This window comes from Phodopus roborovskii, unplaced genomic scaffold (genome assembly GCF_943737965.1).
Source record: "Phodopus roborovskii unplaced genomic scaffold, PHOROB, whole genome shotgun sequence".
In the NCBI taxonomy this organism is placed as follows: domain Eukaryota; kingdom Metazoa; phylum Chordata; class Mammalia; order Rodentia; family Cricetidae; genus Phodopus; species Phodopus roborovskii.
In genome coordinates this window covers 11,532,471-11,557,108 of record NW_026125489.1, presented here as the reverse complement: position 1 = coordinate 11,557,108, position 24,638 = coordinate 11,532,471, and the positions used below count along the sequence as shown (strand labels likewise).

At 38.7% G+C, this 24,638-nt stretch overlaps 1 protein-coding gene across 1 annotated transcript in view; it reads right to left on the bottom strand.

Moving 5' to 3' along the window:
• Nucleotides 1–24,638, bottom strand: part of Trhde (thyrotropin releasing hormone degrading enzyme) — a 335,962-nt gene that overhangs the window by 218,003 nt on the left and 93,321 nt on the right. Inside the window, exon 3 of the mRNA XM_051176235.1 lies at nucleotides 16,713–16,839. Within this exon, the coding sequence (XP_051032192.1) occupies nucleotides 16,713–16,839 (127 nt within the window). The remainder of the gene's footprint in view (nucleotides 1–16,712; nucleotides 16,840–24,638) is intronic.

Here is a 24,638-nt window from a genome sequence, read left to right as displayed (position 1 = left end):
CCATCTACTCGACCCTCACACCCCTGCATCTAGTGCTCTGGAACTACTCTGGGCATGGAATGCTGCCAGCTTGCTTGGGAATCTAATCCTCACAAAACGTTGTGCTTTCCTTTACACCGACCAAGCATTCACCCTTTACAAACCATCACGAAGGACTTTATGTGAGGTCGTTAAATCACTCTCCCTAAAATCTTTTTGAATGATCCAAGTGGTTATTTATTTGTTTTCAATTTCACTTCTGTGATCAAAGTACTTGGGGAGCACATACTAAAAGAAGGTTTTGGACAGAAGAGGAGAGGCTAACAGGCTGGCAATGAGATGTATTCAATATAAGTGACAGCTATGGCAACAAGTGTAATTAGGAATTAGCTAAGAATTGGAGACCAGAAGCTCCAAAGTACAGCTAGCAAATGCATTCAAATCACAGTTCAGAAACACTGAAAAGCCTTGAACCACTGAAAACATAACCATTATAGTGGTTCTCCGCCGAGCTAACAGTAACAGTCACAGTCATGAGGTGCATATATAATATTCTATAATATAACAGATAAATATTAACTGTACTTTTTTTCCATGAAGACTGTCATGAAGAGACATGCTTTAAAATGCTTTTGATTGGAATGCTGAGCTGATGGAGTTGAACAGAGTTTATGATCTCTTGGGAGAACACTAATAAGTGCAATTATGACTTTCATCTTTGTACTAATCTCTTAGGCAATCTGTTACTGTGTGGGGAGGTGAAGGCAATACAAGTCATGTCAAGAATACTCGCTGCCTTCTGCATCTCCCTTAAATCCCACAGAAACTGGAATCTTCAGAATCTATTATCTGGATGACTAATCAAGTTTCTCTGCATTTATAATGTGGGAGCTCAGGAAAATTCACCTTATCCCATTTATGAGACCCTGGTGACTATTATAAGATTCAAATTAAACATATTAAAGTAATACCAATGATAACTTATTTTATGGTCTACAAATAAATGCAATCCATTGTCTAAATTATATTTCTAAAGCTATTGCTGACACTGGTGCAGGAAGAAATACCAGAGCTAGGCTTAGACCCATCCTTATTATAATTTGATTTTCTTTCCCTCTCAACAAACATTTTAGAGAGAAAATGCAAGAAAGGTATATAGATATATAGCCATGATCCCAGTAAAAAAGAATGAAAGACTTGTTAACAGCAGGCTCTAGCAAGTCCATGAGATATAGTAACAACTCTGTGGTATTTGTGACATACTTCACATTTGAGCTCAGCGTTCTCAAATTCCCTTTCTTGGCTCAGTACAAAACAGTGTGTCAACTCCAACACAGCTCTGTATCGATCAAAGTACATCAACCTCCATCTAAGAATGAGCATCAGCGGATTTTCTCTCGTGTGATCATTTGTTTATGGGTTTTCTCATCTTGTATTCTCGGTGACTGGTATATTTGACAACGGAGACACAAAATCTGTCACAGTGGGAACAGATCATCAGTTTTGCCGTTTGTAAGGTTTAAGACTATGACAGAGTCTGAAACATGTTGTGTGTTCCCTGAGACTGCTTACACTTTTGTCTCCCCTCCCTCAAGTCACGTCCTCCACACCTTCTCAGCAAAGTGCTATCTATATCAATTATATAGGTCACTTTCCCAAGGCCCATGCTCTGAAAGGGGTTTTCATGACCTATCCATGGGCCTTGGGAACTCAGGACTTGGAGGGGGAAAACACTGAAAAAATAAAAATAATATCTACTCTTACTAGATATTGATCTGAGGAGTGAGTCTGGTTGCCTGATTAAATGTCTTTATGAAGAGTCATTACTCTCTATCTCCTTCCTTCTTAGCTTTATACAGCATTAGAGGCTGTAGATAAAATGGACGTGTTCGTTCTAACATAAAAAATATTAAGGTCTCAGACATTATTCATGTAAGGTGCAAATGTGGAATAAATCCTAAGAAAGAATCAAAATATAAGTCTTCATGGGGCTGTGTAATATGGGAAGTAAGTATAATATAAAAAGAATGAATATGCATCATCATATGTAGGTGATTTTGTGTGAAAGTAAAAACATCATTATAAAATATAGGTATTAATAACTCGGCATATTCATAAATAGTATATAAACTATAGTATTACTATAAACATTAATTTCATTATTGTGAAAACTCTACATTTGTCATATGTAAATGAGTAGTGCCGATAAAAAGAAACAACTCAGTAGCTGCCTGCAACACCCAGTTCAGTTAAATTCTAGAGTATATAGAAAATAACTCAGTAAAGAGACCTTTGAGGGATTTTAATTTTTGTACTGAACTGAACTTATGGAGAAATCCGGGGTTCAGTGCACTACAGCCCATGGGCCAGATCCAGCCAGCTGTCTGCTTTTGTAAATAAGATTTTATTGGCATACAGCCACACTGGTTCATTTATGTGTTATCTGAGGCAGTTTCCTTGTTACAATAAACAGTAGCTGGAACTGAGCTAGTGTAGTTCCCAAAGCTGAGACTATTTCCTTGCCTGACCCTTTCCAAAGGAAATTTGGTGATGGTTACACTATTAACTATGGAGTGTTCTTATGATCAAAATTCTTTCTAGGTATATTTTAATGACTTATAAAGAAGGGTGAAACAGGGTAACATATATTGGGATAAAACAGAACTGTGCCACAAAGGCCTGAATAATTCAAGTGGCTGACATAGTACTTTGGCCTTATCCTCACTGGAACTCAGCGTAAATCCAAACAAACAGTACTGGAAAAAAAAAAAAAAAATGACCCAGGCTCAATATGTGTGCAGTAGCTTGAGTAGCTAGAACAAAACACAGAAGACAGGGTCAGTTAAACAGATTGTATTTTCTCATAGTGCTGGTAGCTATAAGTCCACACTGTTGGCATTATGGTGACATCTTTTCCTGGCTTATAGATGGCCATTCCTTTGTGTCTTCACATAACATACCAGAAAGGGAAAGAACGGCCCCTCATTACCGTATCTCCTTCACTGTTACTTCGAATCTACTAATCCTATCAGACTAGAAACACTAAAGTTACCTTATTTAACTTTAATTAGTCCCCAACTGCCTTGAATAGCTGTGTATCCTGAACACAGTTGCACTGGGAATTAGAACTCCAGCACACTAATCTGGCAGAGACATGGGTCGGACCATAAGAAATTACTTGTGTTTGCTATAGATAGGGGTTACTGGTTTCGTCCACTAGCAGAATTTGGCTCATCAAGTTTTCTGCCAGTTACCAGCTATTTTTATTAATATTAACAAAAATTGGCAGGGTGTATCTCAAACTAAATGATGCTAAACATTACCAGCTACCACTTACTTTACACTTCAGTGAGTATTTTTCAGTCTGTAAAATAAAAAGGCCTATGAAACATTTCAAAGATCTAAAAAGCATTCTGTACTGTTTAGAACTCACTCTAGGTCACTCATGAATAGTTTCTTGTGTAAAGGCAGAACCTACGAGAGAAAAAAAATAATGGCAATAAAGAATGAATCTAAGTAATAAACCATTAAAATTCTTCCAACTGAAAAATGACATCTGAGTCTCGCCCTCTCACTCAAAATTACCCTTTAAAATGCTTCTGGAATGCCCTGAAGGTTTCATTTATACCTACCATGTTGTATCTGCTCTGCCTATGTGTTACAACCTCTCTGACAGACTAAGGCTTGTTTTATTCTCCGGTATGTCTTACATTTAAAAGTGTGTAAACAGCACATAAAAATTATTAAGGACAGCAATAAACATTTTTTAATACTACAGGCTGGATCAAGAATAGGACATTTCCACTTGAAATCTTTAGAAATCTCTTTCTATAAAACTCCTAGATCTTCAGGTGTCGTGATGAATAAAGTCATAAGCTTAAAACATTTTAAAATAGGAGATTTTCTTTTTAAAAAATTATTCTTAAAATGATCATAAAATGATATTGTATACCAGCTAGAACTTTTCCAAAGACTACTTTGTTTGCTGCTTGTTTTTTTTCTCTCTGGCAGTTATCCACAAACATCCATTCACGATGAATACATGTAGTTTGATGAGGATTCATCTCCTTCAATAAACAAACTGATAACATGAGTATTCGGAATACCACCGCCCCTGGCCTACATGATCATAAGCATAAATCCTACAGTATAAGACAGGCACAGCAGTATATACCAGTAGTCCTGACCCTCAAATGACTAAAACTAGAAAGATTGTAGGTTCAAGAACAGCTTAAGCCACATAATAGCATACCAAGCAAACAGCTAAACAAGCAAAGCACAGGCCAGGCTTGTAGCACAGTAGTACAGTATTTGTTTAACATACAAGATGTCCTTGGTTTGATTCCTAGCAGTACAAGGTAAAGAAACAAACAAATAATTATTTAATTTCCCATCAACCTTTAATAAGATCATGAGAGACCTTAATGGAAAACCTAAAGTAAAAGTGCCCTGATTGTGTTAAGCACCACAGACCCTACACCTGGGGAATATGTAATCCCTGCATATGTTTACAATGCAAGCACCTGAAAGGTCCTGCCACAATAACAGCAAGGAAAAGAAAAGAAGGAAAGCCGTGCATTTTGACTGTGTCTCTGTAACAGAGCATCTTGCTGACTTCTGAATGCTTAACCCTAATTTACATAACAGCCTCCCAGTCTCAGTTCCTTGAAATGAAACTAATTGGAAAACCCTTCTGCTCTCAGTATAAGCTATTTTTTGCTCTAAAGTTTATGGGAATGGTCACCTTCCTTTGAAAATTGCCTGCTCCTGAGTGCCACTGTGGGCAGTAATCCCCATGTAGACTTTAATGAAACATTCCTCCCTTTCTCCAGGGCTTTAGATTCCAGTTCTGCTATAATTAAATCCAGATTGACCAATGGGCAGTGAAGGAAGCAATTCACGTCAAGAAGAGGATTATTACGGCAGTTATTTTGTTCCAGTTATTTTGTTCCAAGTGCAGCTACTCTGTTTAGAAAATGCAGAAAATGGGGGCTGAGGAGATGGCTCGACTGTTTTTTACAGAGGGTGGAGTGTGATGCCCCCGCACCACACCTTAGTCCCCTGGTACACAATGACCTCTGCCTCCACAGGCACCCACACTCACACGGCCACACACATACATGTAACTTCCAAGACAGAGTTAACCTTTTTAAAAACTGGAAGAAAATATAAATTATTTATCTTGCTATGTCCGTTTCAAGGAGCCAAGGAAGAGAAAGTGAAGCATTGTAGAACGCAGGTACCTACACATAGCCACACGTCATAGTTACCCAAGTAGCTTGTTAAAGTCTTCGGAACTTTCATTTTGAAGATTTCATTTGGAGTCTCACTGTGACACAGAAACTTGTGTTGGTTCTCCTTTTTAAAATACGTACAGAATCTGCTCACTTCTTATCACTTCCTGTAGCTGCCAGTCTGATTCAGAACAGGGTTATTTCTCGGTTTGATACATCGGATTCATTCTGGTCTGGGCTTGTTCACCTCAACGGCCTTTTCACATGTCAATGTGATTGCCTAGCAATGCCACACTGGGTTATAGCTAACAAAATGCCCTATGCTGGCTGTGTGCACACACACCCCTTTCACTCCCCAACATCGAATGCTTAAGCCCGTATAAAGGTATTAGGAAATGGGTCTGGGGAGAATATAACATGAGGTCTTGAAATTAGCACCCACATGAAGAGAGTCGGAGCACTTGCTCTCTCTTGGCCATGTGAAAGCATCAAAAAGAAGAGGCAAGCCATCAGTAACTCAGGAAGGAAGCCCCGAGCAGAGCCCAGCCACACTGGCAACCTGTTTTAAAAATTTCATTTTATAGTGACCGTGAAAATACATTTCTATTAATTGATCCATCCAATCTATGGCACTTTCTTATGGCTTCCCAAAGACAATACATTTGCTCAATATGAAAATGCGCATCTTTCAACAGTCATTCAAATCGACCCTTCATCTTCTTGATTGTTACCCTCAAAGATTCCATTCTGTGTTAGCCACTGTGTTTCATTCTTACTGGTCTCCTTGCAGATCCTCCAGTAAGTGAGACATGCCCCTTCTTAAGTTGTCTCGCTTTCATATACGACACAACTATTATTATTTCAGAAAAAAATATCCCTTGTCAACCTCCTAAATAAAATTGAAACTCTGCTCCTACCAACAACACATCACTTTCTTCTCTGATCTTCTTCCTCACAGTTATCAATTTCTAAACATAACTATAAATGTAACTGTGTACACATCTGCTTTTAATCCATGCTTATATATAAGTCCAACTGAAGACTACTATCTCTTAATGTTAATTACTGATATCAATATTCCTGTAGCAAATAAAATAGTGTTTACTACACAATAGACACTCAACAAATATTTATCAAGTACATGGATAATTACTGTTTTCATTTCAAAGAACAATGAGGAGAGTTGGTGAATGGATGGATACTTTTAGATTACAAAACATCCTCAATTCAAAGCTCAACTTTTTAATAATCTCTCCATTAGAATACCATCATAAAACCAAATGCATGAACTCACCCATTTGTGGCTAAAAATTTACTTATATAAATTTTAACTTAAAAATATGGCAACAACTATAGCTAAACCATATTGCATCTTTTCTACCCATATTTACCAAAGGGGACATTTTATAAAGTATATTACTTCTATTTTTGCTTAATAAGCTAAAATTCTTATCACGTTTACATTTATGAGACAAAGGGTTTTCTTTGCTTTCTGCCTGGTCTCTATGGTGAGGATGCTAAAAGTGGAAAGACATTGGCATCCACACATTCAATTATAAGCATTAATTTGTTGCCTACTTTGGATAAGGCATAGTTCTAGGCAAATGAATTAGATAGATCAATACATTAAAAAAAAAAAAAAAGTCTGTCTTCCCGAAGAGTTCATTCCAGGAGACAGAAGGAAGAGATTAAGAGATAGAGAAGGAGAGAAGGAAGAGATTAGATATAGTTAATAAAATAATTTATACACAAATAAAATATATTCTGGGTGACTTTAGGAAGTGCTCGTGAGGAGGGGTAAAGTGTGAAAGAGAGATGGTGGGAAGTGGCCACCACAGTTATATTTAAGTAGAGGATCAGATCTCATGGCTAGAAAAGGCACTTCAGCTGGGTTCATATCTGTAGGGCCAGAACAAGGATGCATGCCTTTGGTTGGATACTGATTGGTGTGTTAGAGGAAAACAAAACAAAACAAAAACAAAAACAAGAATGAAGTAGTAAAAAACAGAAACAGTGAGCTCCAGAGAAATAGGCAATGAAATTTGAGTGTCATGAAGGGGCCAGATTAGAAAGGCTACTCCTGGCCAAAGGAGCTCTGGGTTCTCTCTTTGAGCAAAGTGGATCATCAGGGTATTGACCAGCCAAGTAGCATAAAACTAACACTCATTGTGGGACGTCTGTACAGATGCTCGCTGGCTTAAGATACCATAGAAACCCAGTTATCCTATCAGAGACGGAGGGGGCATTTAATACTGCTAACCTACAGAACATGGGAGCAGCAGCTGTCCACCCTCACCTCCATGACTGAGTGGAGCAGTGTCTCAGAACTGCTTTCCAGAGACTCAAGACTATCAAACTATATGTGGTTAGTTCAGGAAAAGGCAAACATCAAAAGCACGGTTTCTGCTGGGAACATATACCTTCTGTGTCATCCTAAAGCTGGAAATGGTTGAGGTGAGAACCACTGCATGTCAAGTGCTATCCATAATTTCAGCCACCACGTTCTCATGCTGTTTAAGAACATTTTATTGCCAGGCATTGGTGTCCTTTAACCCCAGCACTCTGGAGGCAGAGGCAGGCGGATCTCTGTAAGTTTGAGGCCAGACTGGTCTACAGAGCAAGTTCCAGGACAGGCTCCAAAGCCACAGAGAAACCCTGTCTTGAAAAACCAAAAACAAACAAACAAACAAAAACAAAAGAACCTAACATTTTATTTACATTGAACTTGTGTCTTCTCGTTGTTGCTCTGTTTGAGATAAGGTCTCACTCAATAGACCAGGCTAGCCCAAACTCACAAACCCCCAGCCTCGCCATCCCACGGGTTGAACTCAGGACATAAGCTTGAGAACATGAAGGCTGGAATAAGAGGGTTAACTAAGGAAATGGTGAGAAGAGAGTGTAGGAAGTTGGAGTCATGCAGACTGAGTGTAGGTGAGTGGGAATAAAAAACTGGTCCAAGTTGTTTTCAAAGTGGCTGAAAGTCTGGAGTCCACATTGAGCATATTAAGTTGTTTTCTGATTTTTCAAAAGAGGGTTTCTCTGTGTAACCTTGTAATTCTGTAATTCACTCTGTAGACCAGAGATCCGCCTGCCTCTGCCTCCCAAGTGCTGGGATTAAAGGTGTGTGCTACCACTGATCAGCTGCTAGCATGTTAATTTTTTAGGCTCATTGGGTATCTGCAATGCTATGGTGTGTGTGTGTGTGTGTGTGTGTGTGTGTGTGTGTGTGTGTGTATTTCTATTGTTCCCTGCTCACAACATCCTTTCCAAGGCAGTCATAACAAGGTCTTGCTCCCAAGACAAGCTATAGAAAATGTAACCATTTTTGGTCTTAGGGCACACCATTAAAACACTCTGTATCCTACTTTGTCTGATGATAGATGTAAAAGACCTTCATTCAGAACTCAGAACGTGTGTAGCACCACAAAGTGGAGGCAGGGAAAGCCCCAAAGAAATTAATCAGATGGGCCTTGTTGGGTTTCTCCTGCTGATCTATTAGCATTAGAACAGATCCCCCCCCCACTTTTGCCAATCACATTTCTGTACTGTTATCCAGAACTCAAACATAAATGGACAGAAACTCTGGACAGCTAAACACTAGGAGGCCCTTGGAGGGTGCTGGTCAAAGAGATGGCTGCCACTGCAGAACTGCTTGCTTGCCTACTGGTGGGGAGAAATACCCATGCAACAGGTTAGGGGAGAGGGGAATGGAGGTCCTCCTTATGTATCATCTGTAAAAGCAGAAAGGAAATGGTACTTCACATTGACTCTGCTTTTCTTCCCAGTGTCATCCGGCGCAGACGCCAGGGAGAAAGTAATAGTCAAACGTGAGATAACAAGTCTGAGATGTCTGTCCTCAAATCATCTGCACCGGTGCATGGTGTCTGGTGTTTACAACTCTGGACAGGACCACAAATGCACAAACAAAGAAGAAATAAACCAAAGCTGACTCCTGCAGCACGCAAGTGTTAAGCAGCTAGAACGATTTAAAGGGGAAACGGGTGGAATGAGAAAAGAATAAAGATGTGCTGTCCTAAAAGACCAAAATGGAAAAGCAAAGCTGCGTGCATGTCGAGGAGTTGGGAAGAACGACTGTGTCAGAATCCGCTGAAGATGGAGACTAAACACCCATGGTGGTACTCACAGTGCGGGAGCACCAGAAAACCAGGGACGCTTCAGTGCAGGATTGAGGGCAAAAGGCTGACGCGGAGAGGACATTCAAGAAAACGAGAAAAAGTGAATTCAGAGCCCGTGCACATAGACAATCCTTTTCAAAGCAGTTTAGCTGTGAAGCGAGGGAAAGAAATTGATCCCACAGCCGGAGTAAGTGGACATGCAGTTAGCGGAGATGGGGAAACGCCACTGTATTTCTAATGCTGATGGATAAAGAACCAGGAAAGAGGAAAAAGTGAACTTTGAGAAGAACTGAGGAATTGGCGTCTTTGAGCAGGCAAGGTGAATGAGGCAGACACGCAGAACGAGGGCCCCTCTCTCCCAGATCAACGCCTGTTACTCCTGGCCATCAGGTGGGAGAGTGGAGTAAGCAGAAGTCTTATGTGATAATCCAATGTGTAATCACAGGGAAGCCATCCCTAACCTAAGAGCCAAATGTCTCTGCTCACATAAGTAAAACAATGTGCTGCAGGCCTCCTCACAAATACACCTTAAGCTAGACTCTGGTTGGATTAGTAAAAATATGCTTAGGAAAACTGCCAAGGTCGTGAATGCCTGAAATTCTTAAATGAAGGAAGAACACATAATAACACTGTCACATCAGCAGACTAATTCTGAGAACTTTTGAAGATTAGATTTGAGGTCTTTAGTGGAAAATTCGCCAACGTGTTACCACTGTGGAGTGTAATGTTTATAGTAACCACTCAATACATGCCTGCTGAATTAATTAATTCAGTCTTACAGTTGGTTTGTGTTACATTAAATCCTGCACCCTCAATTATGGCTTGCTTGTTTATAGTGTAATAATCCTGTGCATCATTTCCACTGAAATTCTTTGTTTTCACTGATTTCTTTCATCTGTAGTATTTCCTTTATTTTTTTTCTATTAGTGGTTAAATATCATAGTGAGTATTGTATATAAGTTCTGTTTGTTAGTGTAGTCCTGAAAGTATACAGCATGTAATAGCTACAAAATAGCTTAACAAGAGCAGTTAAGTGTCCATATTATAGAATAATTAATGAAGGAATAAAATGCCTTGTTAAATTGTGGTAAAACAACTGTTAAATTTTGGAATAACTGTGTCTATTTTAATAGGATTTGATGTTGTTCTCTCACAAATGGTTGTCAGAATGAGGCATAGGAACATATAAAACATTTCTTAATGAAAGAAATTATAAATATCCTTTGGGTTTATAAGAAAAAAAAACACTAGACAAGGGCTTTTCCAAAATAAATTGCCTTCATAAAATATAGATTACATTTCTTATTTTTTTAAGGGAAGGGGGAAGCTACTTGAAGACTCAGCAGTGGGACTTGGTAGAGTATAAAGCAAGGCTCTGTTGTGCCAAACTCCCTAAAAGGGCACTAATCATCATAGCCCACAAGAGATCCCACCGAGAAATCACAACATTGAGCAGTCACACTATGTCACTGTAGGAAAAATATTGACTTCATCAGTGTGATTCATAGAGTCCAAGGTATATAGGGGGTTCGTCTCCTACACAATTCTCAAAATAATCTTTCTTTCCCACCTTTAATTAAACCCCTATCTCTTTTGACAGAACTCTTTGAGGAATTCTGACTGAAGGAAGTATTTTGAGAGGAAATTCATGTCTGTCCCACACCTAAGATTTTTTTCCTTCAAAAGCAATATTATATAAGGTCAAATTGTACTAGTTATTTACTTTTTTAAAAGATAGGGAAAGAGAAGTCATACTTTTAAAAGATATCAGTATACATCTCACTTAAACTACATGAGTTACAATTATTATGAAATGGTATCATATTGCTATGTTACCAAATTAGGCCCAACTATAGCAGTCCATTGCCTTAACCACTTGGTCACGTCGTCCCTGAGCACAGTTATATATACCACTTACAAACCAAGGGCACAAGAGGTAAGAGGCTTCGTAGTCTGTGGCTGGATTTTCTTGTCTAACCAGGTCCTGCAGCTTCAGCCACAGATGAGGCTATGGCTTCTTATCGGATAGCTCTGTCTTAATAATTGACCCATTTCTATTAATCTAAGTCATATCTTACTGGAGAAGGGTCCGACTCTTTTCCCTTTGGCTGCTACATGCCCTCCCCTTCTGGCAGGCTTTCCTGCCTACCTTTCCCAGAATTCTCCTCGTCTCCTAGCCCCGCCTATCTTCCTACCTCATTGACCAAACAGTGTTTTATTCATCAACCAATAAGAGAAACATATATACAGAAGGACATCCCCCATCAGTAGTATATATAAATAATGGAAATATCATAACATATACTGTTAATATATTTCAAATTATATAAATGTGTGTACATGTTTCACTACATCATGATATATTTCATGAAGATTTATTCCTTGCAATTAGCAGAACGTCGCTGAAACCCTTACCAAAACTTCAATGAAAAGATACATCAGGGCTAGAGCGGTTACTCAATAGGTAAAATGTCTGCAGTCAAACAAGAAGATCTGAACTAGAAACCTAGAAGCCATGAAAGCCAACTGTGGTGACATATTTGTACTCAGAGCACTGAAGAGGCAGAGGTAGACAGATCCCTGGATGTTCTAGTTGAATTGGTGAGCCTCATGCTCCTGATTAAATGGGACACTAGGGATGAAATAAATTAATAAAAACTATGTTTTAATAAGAGTGGATCATTAGGCAAGCCCTGTGTCTCAAAATCAAAGTGCTCAATTATTGAAGAATAATGCCTGAGCTTGATCTCTGGCCTCCACATGCATGACCACTACACACACACGCACACGCATGCACGCACACACACAAACTCATACACATACATGCAAATACAGAAAAATCAGGTATGTCTATTATTACTTAAACAAAAATCTATCATACAAACCAGTATCTCTTCTTCCCAAATTCTAATAAGAAAATGTATCCTCCTTCTTGTCTACTCCATTCTAGAAAAATGTGGGCTCCTTGGTGTGGTCTGTAGAGTCCCAGGTTTTTGTGGGCTCCTGTATTACACAATCCTCAGAATGATCTCCCTCTCCCCTTTACTTATGGCCACTCTCCTCTGGATTCACAAAAAGAGGAGGGCTCTCTGTAAGTACAGTTCATGTCTATCACACAGAACTCAGACTCTTCATTTAAGTATAGTAAGTGGTATTAAGTATTACCAAAGTGCTTGGCTGTATTTTATATTTTGGGAATATCGAACTCATTCATCCCTGTAAATACTGTACTCTTTCCTCAACATACCCACAATCTCCTCGAGGGCAGAATCTTGTGACAAAACACCTGTGTTCCCTCTAAGATCACAGCACCGTGCCAGGCAGGTAATGAATTCCCCATAAAAGCAAATGCTCTGTGTCTTGAAAAGAAGCAATCAAGCAACCTCTTTTACAACACATTGATTTACAAATTACAGAGAAGCAGCAGAGGGAAACTGAAAACTATCTGCCATAATTAATTGAAACCTAAATGTGGAGAGTAAGAAAATATTGTGCCCGTCATTTTATCTTCCATCTAATTAACTTATAAACATCTATGATGAAAACATGTTGGCAATATTTAAGTATGTCTTCACATTGATGTCACTGTGATTTCCTGGACTTGTTTCTTTATAGTTTTCCTTTCTGTTTCTTCTGCAATGACTCTAGTATGTATTATTACTTTTACCAGTAAGAAATTAATAAAAAATAGCTAATCTATTATTCCACTAATAGATAGTTCACCTTATTAAAGTGATACATGCTTTAATCTAGGAGTTCTCAAATTTTTAAAAATCTTTTTTAAACAGAATTCTGAATTCGAACTCCTAATCCATTCATTATTACTTACATTACCTATTCACACAATTCACTTACCCAAATCACTAAATTTTTTCATCTGGAAAGTTAGAAAGTAATAAATACTATTTAACAAGGCCAAGGTAATAAATGAGTAAAAATGTACAAAGCTCTTAAGAGTAACTTATGTTTCATAAACATAAACACAGTTGCCATTTTGCTGCTGTCAATATGTTTTGTACATACTAGGAAGGATAACCCAGTTCTATATTTGTCTACAGTGTTCTTTATACTACATGTACTACAAAATTGTAAGTGCTCATGGAAATAGTGTGCATAAGCATAGAATGTCTCATTGTATTATAGAAAGCATACTCTATTCTACTTATAGTTTAATACCAAGAAGTAGGAACTTTATGCACCTCATACAAATGATTTTAATTATCCAATTTAGAGGTCTTAAAATTAATCATGCTGTGTACACTGTTGGCTAATATTGACTTAAAATGATAAAGAAATTTTGCTTATCAAAGATAGTAAATTAGCATCCTAAGCCAACAAAAAACACTAGAATTCCTCTCAAGGAACTCTTCCCCATTAGCTACTTGCGGTGAAAGCTCAAACCCTTAGATATAAGCGAACATGAGGTGAGCCATGGCCAACGAAGTTAGACTGTTAAGAATTGTAAATGAAACAGAAATAAAAGTTCAGAAATAATACATTGAGAAGTCAAACACAGCCAAGTGGGTTTCCATAAAAGAAGATGCAAGCCTGGAATAGTGGCTTGTGCCTACAACCCCAGGACTTGAGATAGTGTGGAGGAGGATCATTGAGATTGGGGGCTCTCTGAGCTACTTCACACGCTCTTGGTCTGCTTGAACTCTCTGAGTGCAGGGAAAGGAGAAGGCCTTCTGCTTCTGCATTACCTCCAACCCCCTTATGTCCAGACCATCATGCCCACCCCTTTACTCACTCTCTTCCAATCATGTTGCGTCTTTGCAGTTCTTCAAACACACCATTAAGATCTAAGTTTAAACTCTAGGCACTTTGTTCCCCTTAATAATAACAAGTCAGGTCCCCTGCTTTCCACTGGGCTCACTTTTTCATTCTCCTGAGTTGACATCTAACCTCTTCCAAATAAATTCTCCCATGTGAGAAACTATAACTAATTAATTAATTGTTTAAAAACTTCAGTCTCTCACAGTGCCACATCTAGCCCTCACATACTTCCTAACACTCTGTTCTAGTTGTTTATTAATAATGCTTGATTGATTTAACCCAGGTCTCACAATACAGCCCAGCTGACCTCAAACTTGCCATCCTCCTGCTTCAGCCTCTTTAGTGCTAGGGTCACCAATGGGTGCCATTACACCTAACATGTCAGCTATTTGGGTGATTATTTGTTACTAATTGGTTTACTATCTGTCTCCACCTGGTAGAATGAAATCTCTTGGAGAGAACAGATCAGATGTTTCCCTATTTTAGTCACTACAGTATATTCATCATAAGAAAAATGACTATGACAGGTTCTTACAAAATGCTTACAGAATGTATGAGGGAAGTAAAGAAGGGTAGAATGAACCTTGGAAACAATTTTTTTAATAAACGTGAAGGGTAAAAGCAGTCTCAGTTAAAATCTAGACTCCATCTGCAGGCATCATTAACAAAGGCTGAGCTAGTGAATATAAAATTTACCTAAAGTATAATTCATAACATATGATGGAAGGTCAGGATTTGTCAGAAAGGATTCTGTGACTAGGGCCTTTTATCTAAGGTGTATTCAGAGGGCATACTTGCAAATCCATTACCGTACACATCTACAGACCTATGGAATAAGTAGACCTTTACAAGAAATTTCATAAAGCACCTTGAGCTGTGGTGACTCCCCTAGATATATAAAAAGGAGTATGCTGAGGGAAGTCAAATCATACAATTATATACACCATAAGGTAGCTTAACAGGTAACAGTAACGGTGAATAAAGCTTTTTTCTTCTACAGATGAAAGCCTGCATGGTTCGATTGTGAGTGAAAGAGAGAGCAGGAATGGATCCTGCTGCAGGCTGACAGTTACACGGAACCCCCTGAAGTTAGAAATTGACTTCCTCTGCTAATTACTGGTCTGAAGGGGACAGAGAAAGGCCCTCATTTTACTTCTCTTGCTGAACCTGCAACATAAACACTTGTGAATCTTACATTGGGGTCAAGCTGGGAAGTCCCTAGTTAGCTGGTATAAATAACAGCACCACCTCCCATGCAAATAAGGTCAGGCAGTCTTTTGTGCCTTGGGTGACTACCAGGGAGATTCCAGTGAAACAGACTCCAAAAAGGAAGTAGATGTAAAAAGAAGAAGGAGGAGGAGGAAGAAGAAGAGGAAAAAGAAGAGGAGGAGGAGATACAGAGACCATTTGGAATAAAACTTTGTCTATAAATGCTGAGTGAATATTTCCAAAAGGCCTTACAATTCTGCTATACAGTTCATTAAAATGGAATGCCATGCCCATAGATGACAATGTCAGCCATTCTATCTACTTTCCGAACCACTCATTGTAAGGCCAATAAAGCTACACGGCAGGCGGGTACTTTAATGAAATAGGCCCAGTTGTCCAGGGAGGTGAACCTGTGGTTCAAACTAACATGTTTTGATAAAAACAAAACAAAACACTTTATTCTTTCCAACCAAAAAAAAAATGTCTCTTAAGTGGAGTCTGACCAAAAGAAAATACACTTGGGCAGAAAATTGACAAGAGGGGTGTGGGGAACAAAGGACTGCCGAGGTGTCACGTCTAATCCCAAGTTTCTGAAAAGGGAAAGTAACTTCAGCATTTCTAATGCATGTATGCACCCTTTATAATGTTCTGGAACATTCTAGCTCACTTTCTGCCAAAAAGCACAGCCTCATTCAAATTATAATAATGCGTTAATGCATTTATTCACAGGACCAACAATTGCTGAACACATTCGCTCTGTAAAAGGAATACGTACAAGAACATTCCATTGTTATAACAATTTCCATGATTACCAAGCTTCTCTTCTGTCACTTTTTTATTAGCTTAACCATGTACTACAAATACAATCTTAAAAAAATAATCTAAAGGAAAGCCAATTCATTAAGATCTGACATACAACAATTTGCAGAGAAAAAGGCTATCCACATAGGTGCTGTATGCAATATTGGCTAGTCCTGAGAGTCATGAAGACGTGCCTGTCTCCATGTGGGGAAACACCTTCAATCCCCTTATATGGCATGTGCTCTTATTGCATCTGTCCACATAGTCCTTGTAGGGATTAACCTGATTTTTTGGCAAGCACACTTCCATAGGAGTTATTTAACAAATTGTAGCTACTTAGGTTATTTTTCAGGGCTTCTGACTCACATAATGCCTTCCTTAATTCCCATGAGCACTCACTGGCAAGACTCCAGGACATTAATCTTATTTTACCTCTTCAGAAAAGATTACTTTTGTGCTCCTCATCTCTAAAAATATAAACCATTGAATTCTTATGCTGCCAGATGCTTCAACTGATGATGAAGAAGAAATTCCACCTTCCAGGAGTCCTTCCAATAAAATAACCAAGAAATCTTACCTAGTTTTGGCAAAGAATAGGGCACTTTAAAGTAGTCTTCATAAAATTCTATTAATCTCTTTGTAATGTGGAGAGCATAGTCCCCGGATCCTCTTCTGATAGCATCCGGTCTCGCATATAATCGGACCTAATTAAAAATATATATAAAAGTTACTTTAGCCTTTTGGTACTTGAATTTTAGTTTCCCTGCACATATGAATATGCACAAATCACTTTGGATAGCATAAAAATTAAACAGGATTCTTGTTTATATATCAAAACACACTGTGGAGAAATAGCCAAATTTAAACAATTGACTTAGCCAAGTTGAGCAAGTCACAATTTCCTCACTTTCAGGGATGACATAGAGAAGATTTATACACCTTGTGTCAAAATAAATATTCTAAGTTATCACTTACATGTGCTTTCTAGAGATATGAAGGCATGGTGGATTAGTATAATAGGCCATGGCTCAGCAAGAGAGAAAACTCATGGTCTGTTAAGACATGCTGCATCAAGCTTTAGAAGAATTACCAGATTGGAAAAGTGTGTGTGTGAGTGTGTGTGTGTGTGTGTGTGTGTGTGTGTGTGTGTGTACATATATCTTATCTATGCTTCCTTTTTCTCATTTTTGTTCTTTTGAAATCAACTGTCTTTATTCCAAATATACAGCATTTGAACGGAAAACTTTCCATGTACATAAGCAATAACCACTCTGGAAGGCTGTCTGCACCTGCTCGTAGATTCAAAACTAGCTGATGCAATTCATACTTTTAAGACAATCTGGGCATTTATTATTGATTCTTAAAACAAGCATCATAAATTATCTAGTCCTTGGCCAAAATAAAAAAGTCCCAAAGTGAGAAACATAAAACTCAACAAAGCTAACAACCGTATAGAAAAGGTTAAAATGAGATTAGTTTTCATAAAGCTATCCAGCATCTTTTCTTCCAAAGACTAAATCTATTTTTCACAGATGTGGTCCCTAATCCTCATATCAATTCTGTGAATAAGAAGTGTGCATTTCATTCAGCAGTAGAAAGGATTGCAGCATGGGAGTTGGATTTTAGACCTACTCTGCCACTAACCAAGCTGAGGGATATTGAACAAATCATTTAACCTCTTTGGGTCTTATTTATAAAGTGATGGTGTTGGCCACCAGCTAGTTGCTGAAGTGCTTTTCAGTTCTAAAACACATTACTCCCAATTCCATTTTACAAATAATGGAGTCTGTATCCTTTTTAAATCACTACAGAAAAAAAAAATAAGTGGTTTATTCAATATACCAAAATGGATATTTATTTTCAACAAGAAAACAAAAAGGCTGTATTTGGTTATAATGTAAACATTGACTATGCAATTAACTCTCTGTTATCCCTGCCTAAGAGAGAACAGAGATGTATAGTCAGAAATTATAAGGAAATACATTCTGTCCTCATGTTAGAAAGACATGAAATTCAATAAGGTATCTGAAAAATCCAATAACAATTGTTTACTAAAATTGTAAACTACTTATGCCCTGTCGGCAAAAATCAAATGACAAATTTGATGGATACTCATCAGCAGTCTTGACTGGAATAGTACAAAACCAAAAGCTATCAAGGCAGACCCATCTACAAGCAACAGCATTAGAATCTGCCACTCTGAGAGGCAGTAATGACTCTGCCTTGACATCAGCTCTTTACAAATAAATGATGCCTTATAAAAGTTCTCCAAAAATAAAAATGTCCCCAGAGTGGATAGCATAGACATTTGATTTAGAAATAGAGGCCCTGCAAACAGTCTCCTCAGCACAGGAGAGTATTAGTGTACTCGTGAACTCACAGAACCCATGGCACTCATTGGCAGAGATGGCTTACAAGGAAGTGAGAAGCAGAATAAGAGGATAAAAAAGCAAACAAATAAAGAGAGATTGGAGCTGAGCACACCCAATGAGAAAAAAGATCCAGCCTGTGCACCGGCCACACCCATCAGAGACCACTGATCATCCTCCATTATGCATTAATTCAATCACAAGACTGTTTATTTGGTACTTTTTTGTACCAGACCCAAGATTAAGCATTTTTCATTTCATACTCAGGAACACATGGCATCCACCTAACCAGAAGAGCCACAAAAGTGTAAGACAAAAAGAAATGCATGTGTAATGACCATTCTCAAAGACCTTCATGGTAATTAGGTGAAGTGAATGACAACTAGCAATAGATGACATATGGACAATAACCATAGATAGCAGATGGACACTGAGGAAAGATGAGGTTCTCACAAACTCCCTGGTGAGTAGCAAATTGATACTAAATCTATAGCAAGGAAACTGTGATGTGGCATAACAAGGGTCACTGACTTAACATTTAGGCAGCACAGTTGACTTGGGTAGACACACAATCATAACTGTCAATCAACCCTACCAGTTACTCAAGCATTCTGTAGAGCCAAGCCAGAGAAACACAATTAAATCAATCTGGTTGTCAAGGTTTGATGGAAATAATCCGACTTGAATGAGAAGACAAAACAGACACATGCTTAACACAATGTCTTCATTTCCTAGCTAGACATTTATTGCATGCCTGCTGTGTGCCAGGCATTGTACTAGGGAATAGAAATAGAACAATAAAACCCCTACTACAAAACGAACACGACATTTATACTTACTGCTCTTAAGAGGTTCACAGTGTGTGGAAAACAAACAAATAAATCACCAACAAAAATACAGCCCAAGAAATAGAGCACTGTACATTCTGTCTTTCCACTCAACAGACACACAAAGCTCAATCCTCTATATCTTTACCCCCCCCCCATCTTTTCAAAGACATCATTCCCAAAATATCCCCTTTCTTTTCATGTCATCAACTTTTGTCTCAACTGTGCAGATATCTGTATTCTTCCTTGATTTTGTTGCTGTTATCTGTTTTCCTTTCTTTTCTTTTTCAGACAAGGACTCACTATGTAGCAAAGGCTGGCTCCAGCTCCAGCTCTTTCTGCCTAAGTCTCCCAAGTGGTGGGGTTGTATGTATACACCACCACACCCAACTTCCCATGCTTCTTTGTTTTATTTTGAAATTTGTGTAGATCTTCCAGTTAGAACTGTCACAGAAACAATGAGTGAGTTAACACCCAAGCCAGAGCACTTTAAAGAATGATGGGCACACTGCTGCCTGAGATACAATAGATTTAAGCACAGCATTTGCTATCTATACCACGTTTCTATTTTCCCTCACACTCAGGAAAAAACAAAAACAAAAAACAGCTTTTGTCCCCACTGCTATGCTAGAACTGATCTCAACAGGATCATTAATAACACATGGTGGCAAGTTCAACTCCAATTCAGTGCTCAACCCCCCTCCCCACAGCAGAATTTACATTTAGTTGATTATTTATTTAATGACTTCCTATGGACCAGTAACTTCTCAATGTTGAGGGGTTCCTTGTTTCAATCCACAGACTTCTTTTATTCTATGTTTACACTCAGTCCTTTAATTTTTTATTAAACATTTTTTTTATTTAAATTAGAAACAATCTTGTCAATTCCAGTTCCCTCTCCCTTCCCTTCCTCCTGTGCTCCTCACAATCCCTTATAATCCCCTTTCTGCTCCCCAGGGAGAGTGATGTCTTCCATGGGGAGTCTTCAAAGTCTATCACATCATTTGGAGCAGGACCTAGGCCCTCCCCAATGTGTCTAGGCTGAGAGTATCCCTCTATGTGGGATGGGCTCCCAAAGTCCATTCATATACTAGAGATAAATGCTGATCCACTACCAGAGGCCCCATAGACTGCCCAGTCCTCCTAACTAACACCTACATTCAAGGGGTCTAGCTTGATCCTATGCTGGTTTCCCAGCTTTCAGTCTGGAGTCAAAGAGCTCCCCCTTGTTCAGGTCAGCTGTTTCTGTGGGTTTTTCCAACACGGTATTGACCCCTCTGCTCATCACTCCTCCCTCTCTGAAGCCAGATTCCAGGAGTCCAGCTCAAGTGTTTAGCTGTGGGTGTCTGCTTCTGCTTCCATCAGCTACTGTAAGAAGGCTCTATGATGGCATATAAGGTAGCCATCATATATAAGGTAGCCATCTCATTATAGGGGAAGGGCAGCTTTGTGGTTTTAAAGTATGACTGCCAAACCGATGATTTACCAATTTCCAGAATCATTAGCCAACTGTACACGTGACATCTCTGCTTGGCATCTCAGTCTTCAAATTCAAAAAGTAATCTCCTGCTGATCCATACACACAGCTGCTCATCCCAAACCTCCTCATCTCAGTTAATAACTCTTCTATCCAGCTGTCTGGACTGAGCATCTCAGCATCATCATCCTCACTGTCCTCTCTCTCTCTCTCTCTCTCTCTCTCTCTCTCTCTCTCTCTCATCCCAGCATATCCTATTGCCTTGCCACACCCCTGCTGTCCTCACCACCCCACTGCAACCACTCTGGTCCTAGCTATTTCTTTCTTATTGTCCTCCACACACAGTAACCAAAATCTTTCTGATACATGAGAATCAAATCATATTATTCATCTGCTTTCATCATCTTCCCGTGGGTAATCCCAAGGGTTTGTTTGTTTTGCTTTATAAGACCCCAAAACCCCACACACTTGTGATTGTTTTTTAACTCTCTGACTTTTATTTCTACTGCTCCGCTGCTGCTCATACAAAGGCTTTTGAATTCTGCCTTCATATCTCCACGGCTCATCCGTTCACCATCAGATAGCTGCCCAAAGATTTCACACTTGGAGGAACCTACATGCCACCCTAGTACTGTCTAACCCCTCCCAAGATTTATTTATCCAGAGATACTCCCATGTAACAAAGCATGTGTTTTGATTACCCATCTTACTTCTTGTGCTTTCTTCCTATATCTTGAATGGGGACAAAGAATTTAGTCTACAATATCTAAACATGTGAAAGTGTTATTTTTTTTAGGTAAAAATGTGCATGACATGCAAGGTAAGCCTTTGATAAATGAATTTAATTTTATAGGGATATAAAGATCCTAAGGAATAGGACCTATGTCTCAGAAGGGCAAATGTTTTAACTGAATCTTAAAAACTAAATCTGGGACACTGGAGGAGATGGTTAAACAGTAAAGAACATTTGCCATTCATGCAGAGGATGCAGGTTTGTTTCCTAGCATCCACGTGGAAGCTTACAACCATCTGTAAGATCCAATCCCTTCTTCTGACATTCTTAGGTATCAGCAACATCCATGCAGACAAACATTCACACACTCAAAGTAAAGAAAATAAATATTTACTTAAAAAAGAAAAACATTAAAACTAGATGCAGTAAGAGCTCTTATCCACTGAACCGTGTTATTTTAAGAATATGAACACAAGCCCAGATACTATGCTCTCTGGAGGCTGATATATTATTCCACAAGTGAGGCTCTATTTGATCATCTTTGTCTCTATTTGATCTTCTGTGGCAGGCAGGATAATTCCCCAGATAATAGTGTTTGAGTCCTAATCCTTGCCTGCAAAACTGACTTTGCAGGTGTAATATATTAATACATGGATTTGGAGGTTTATGAAAAGCTAGATGTAGTAAGGTACAAAATGGGAGTGTGTGCAATATCCCAGACCAAAGTATTCCATTGTTTATTTATGTATTTATCTACATATCTATCTGTTGAGGTAGTGTATGGTCATAGTATGTGTGCGGGTATGAGAGGATAACTTTTGAGAGTGAGTTTTCTTTTCCCACCACGCAGGTCCTAGGGGTCAAACTCATGGCATCAACCCTAGGGGCAGCCTAGAGACATCTGGTCAAACTATCAGACCAAAGCATTGCAAGACAACATCAGTGACCAAATAGTAAGCGATCTCGAAGGGACTGCTAGCTATAGGCATTGTGTTATAATAGATATGGAGATTCAAAGAAAGACCCTGAGCAAGGAAGTGATAAATCTATTTCTGAGAAAGATCACAGGGCAAATAAACCAAGATATCATATAGCGGACTACTTAAGATTGCACGCAGAGAGGCGGATGAAGAGATGTACAGTGATAAATTGGATAAGTTAAAGAGACAAGTTCGCGTGTGTGTAACCCATGTTGCAAAGTAAGAATTTAATACTGTGGGCATAGGTCAGTCATTTGCAGATTGAGCCACGGAACATCATGATCAGAATTAGATTTGGGAGTAGCTGCATTAACAATAGCAAAGACGATTGATTAAAAGAGATCATAAGTGTAAGAGAATAGGTTATAGTAACGTAGAAGTCCAGGTGAAAGATGGTAGAAGTTAGAACTGAAAAGAGGCAGGAGGAATGCAAAGAAACGGATGGATGGATGCATTCAATTGATCCTAAAGCTGCTGAACAAGCCCTTTTAGTTACCAAGTAAAGCCAATTGTAGTCACAGTCTACAATTATTCACCTAATCTGTATTCTGGTTGCTCACTCCGGGGCCCAGCAGAAGCGAGTGAGAGCTAGTTGAAGGGTCAGGGGAAACAGCTAGAGTAGTTCCCAAACTGAGTGATCCCTGTGTGGTTAATGGAGTGAATTTGGAGATAATCCCCTATATACTGAGGGGAGAACATCACAGTTGTTTGCTTCTCTGAAAGTGACTAGATCCAACTTAATCATGATACGGAAACTAAATCTTCCTGAAAACACAGTTATCACTTCAAAGCAATGAAATATAGTTTTATTACACCGGTATATTTGCATTTTCTGACATTCTCTGATAAGAGTTCAACTCTGGAAATGTAAATTGCTTTCCAAGCTTTATCTGTCCATTGTAGAGCTTCTACCCACAACAAATATGAACCAAACTCTATGGATTCTGAGATCCCAAGTAAGGAAATAACACTAGGATTGGTATATGAGATTTGGAGCTACTGGTTTCTCACTGCCAAATTCTGCCAACTTGTAAGAGTCAGTTAACTTGTCTGGGTCTCTGTTCAAAATGCTTGCCAGGGTAACAGTTTGTCATAACCCATTTATTATAGAATACCTGAAAGAGTGGTGTGTCATATTAATTTGCCTGAATTTGTCACATCTTGTCCTCATTTAATTTGAGAAAAATGAAAAGGTGATTTTTTTCTATACATAATCTTATTCCTTTATATTTTTCTTGCCCTTGAAAATACAATCTAACTGTTCAGTAACTTTTCTCTACAATTTGCCCTTGAAAACTGCTCTATTATTCCATAAAATGTCTGTGAATATAGTAGTGATTTACAAAAATTACTGGAGTAACCAGGACAAAGAAGAGTAATACACAGACTCCAGAAATTTATTTTGATAGCCCCACCCTTATGACCACGCTCCACAGCTATGAATGAAAGTGAAGCAACATGTAAACATACATTTCACCATTAAAAGCAAAACAAGAATGCCTGTGAGACCCAGTGGGCTGCATATAGTTTGATGGATCATCAATATTAAAAATGCTTGTTCAAGCATTTATAATAGTTTAAATTTTTTAATCATCAGAAGGAACAAAAGTTCTATAGGCTGATCTCCTCAATCTCTTTTATGCATGACTGTCTCATAAAAACAGGGGTGGTAATGAAGTATCAGCTGTCCTGAAAACTAAATCATCTGCTTAGAAGGCAAGTTGGGGAGGACGCTGCCATGACCCGCAGATTTGTCAGGAAAGGATGTGATCTACTTAAGGATGGCATTAGCAATAGACACATGACAATATGACGGTGGATTATTCTTTTCAAATTGCAGTTCAGGGAAAGAAGCAATGGAGACTGTTTGAGGACATCATGATAGGGCTCTACATAGTTGATTTAAATTTAACAAGCATCCACTGACTGTCAGGCAACTCATTACATGATGAGTACAAAAAGATAAGCAAACAAGACAAGGTCTACCTTCTCAGAGACTTTGTGTCACAGTGGGGAAGTTGAGGGTTAATCCCTCTATACACCTCTGTGAATATTTATCACTCTTATTGGTTAATAAAAATGTTGTTTGGCCTATAGTAAGGCAGGATAACCTTAGG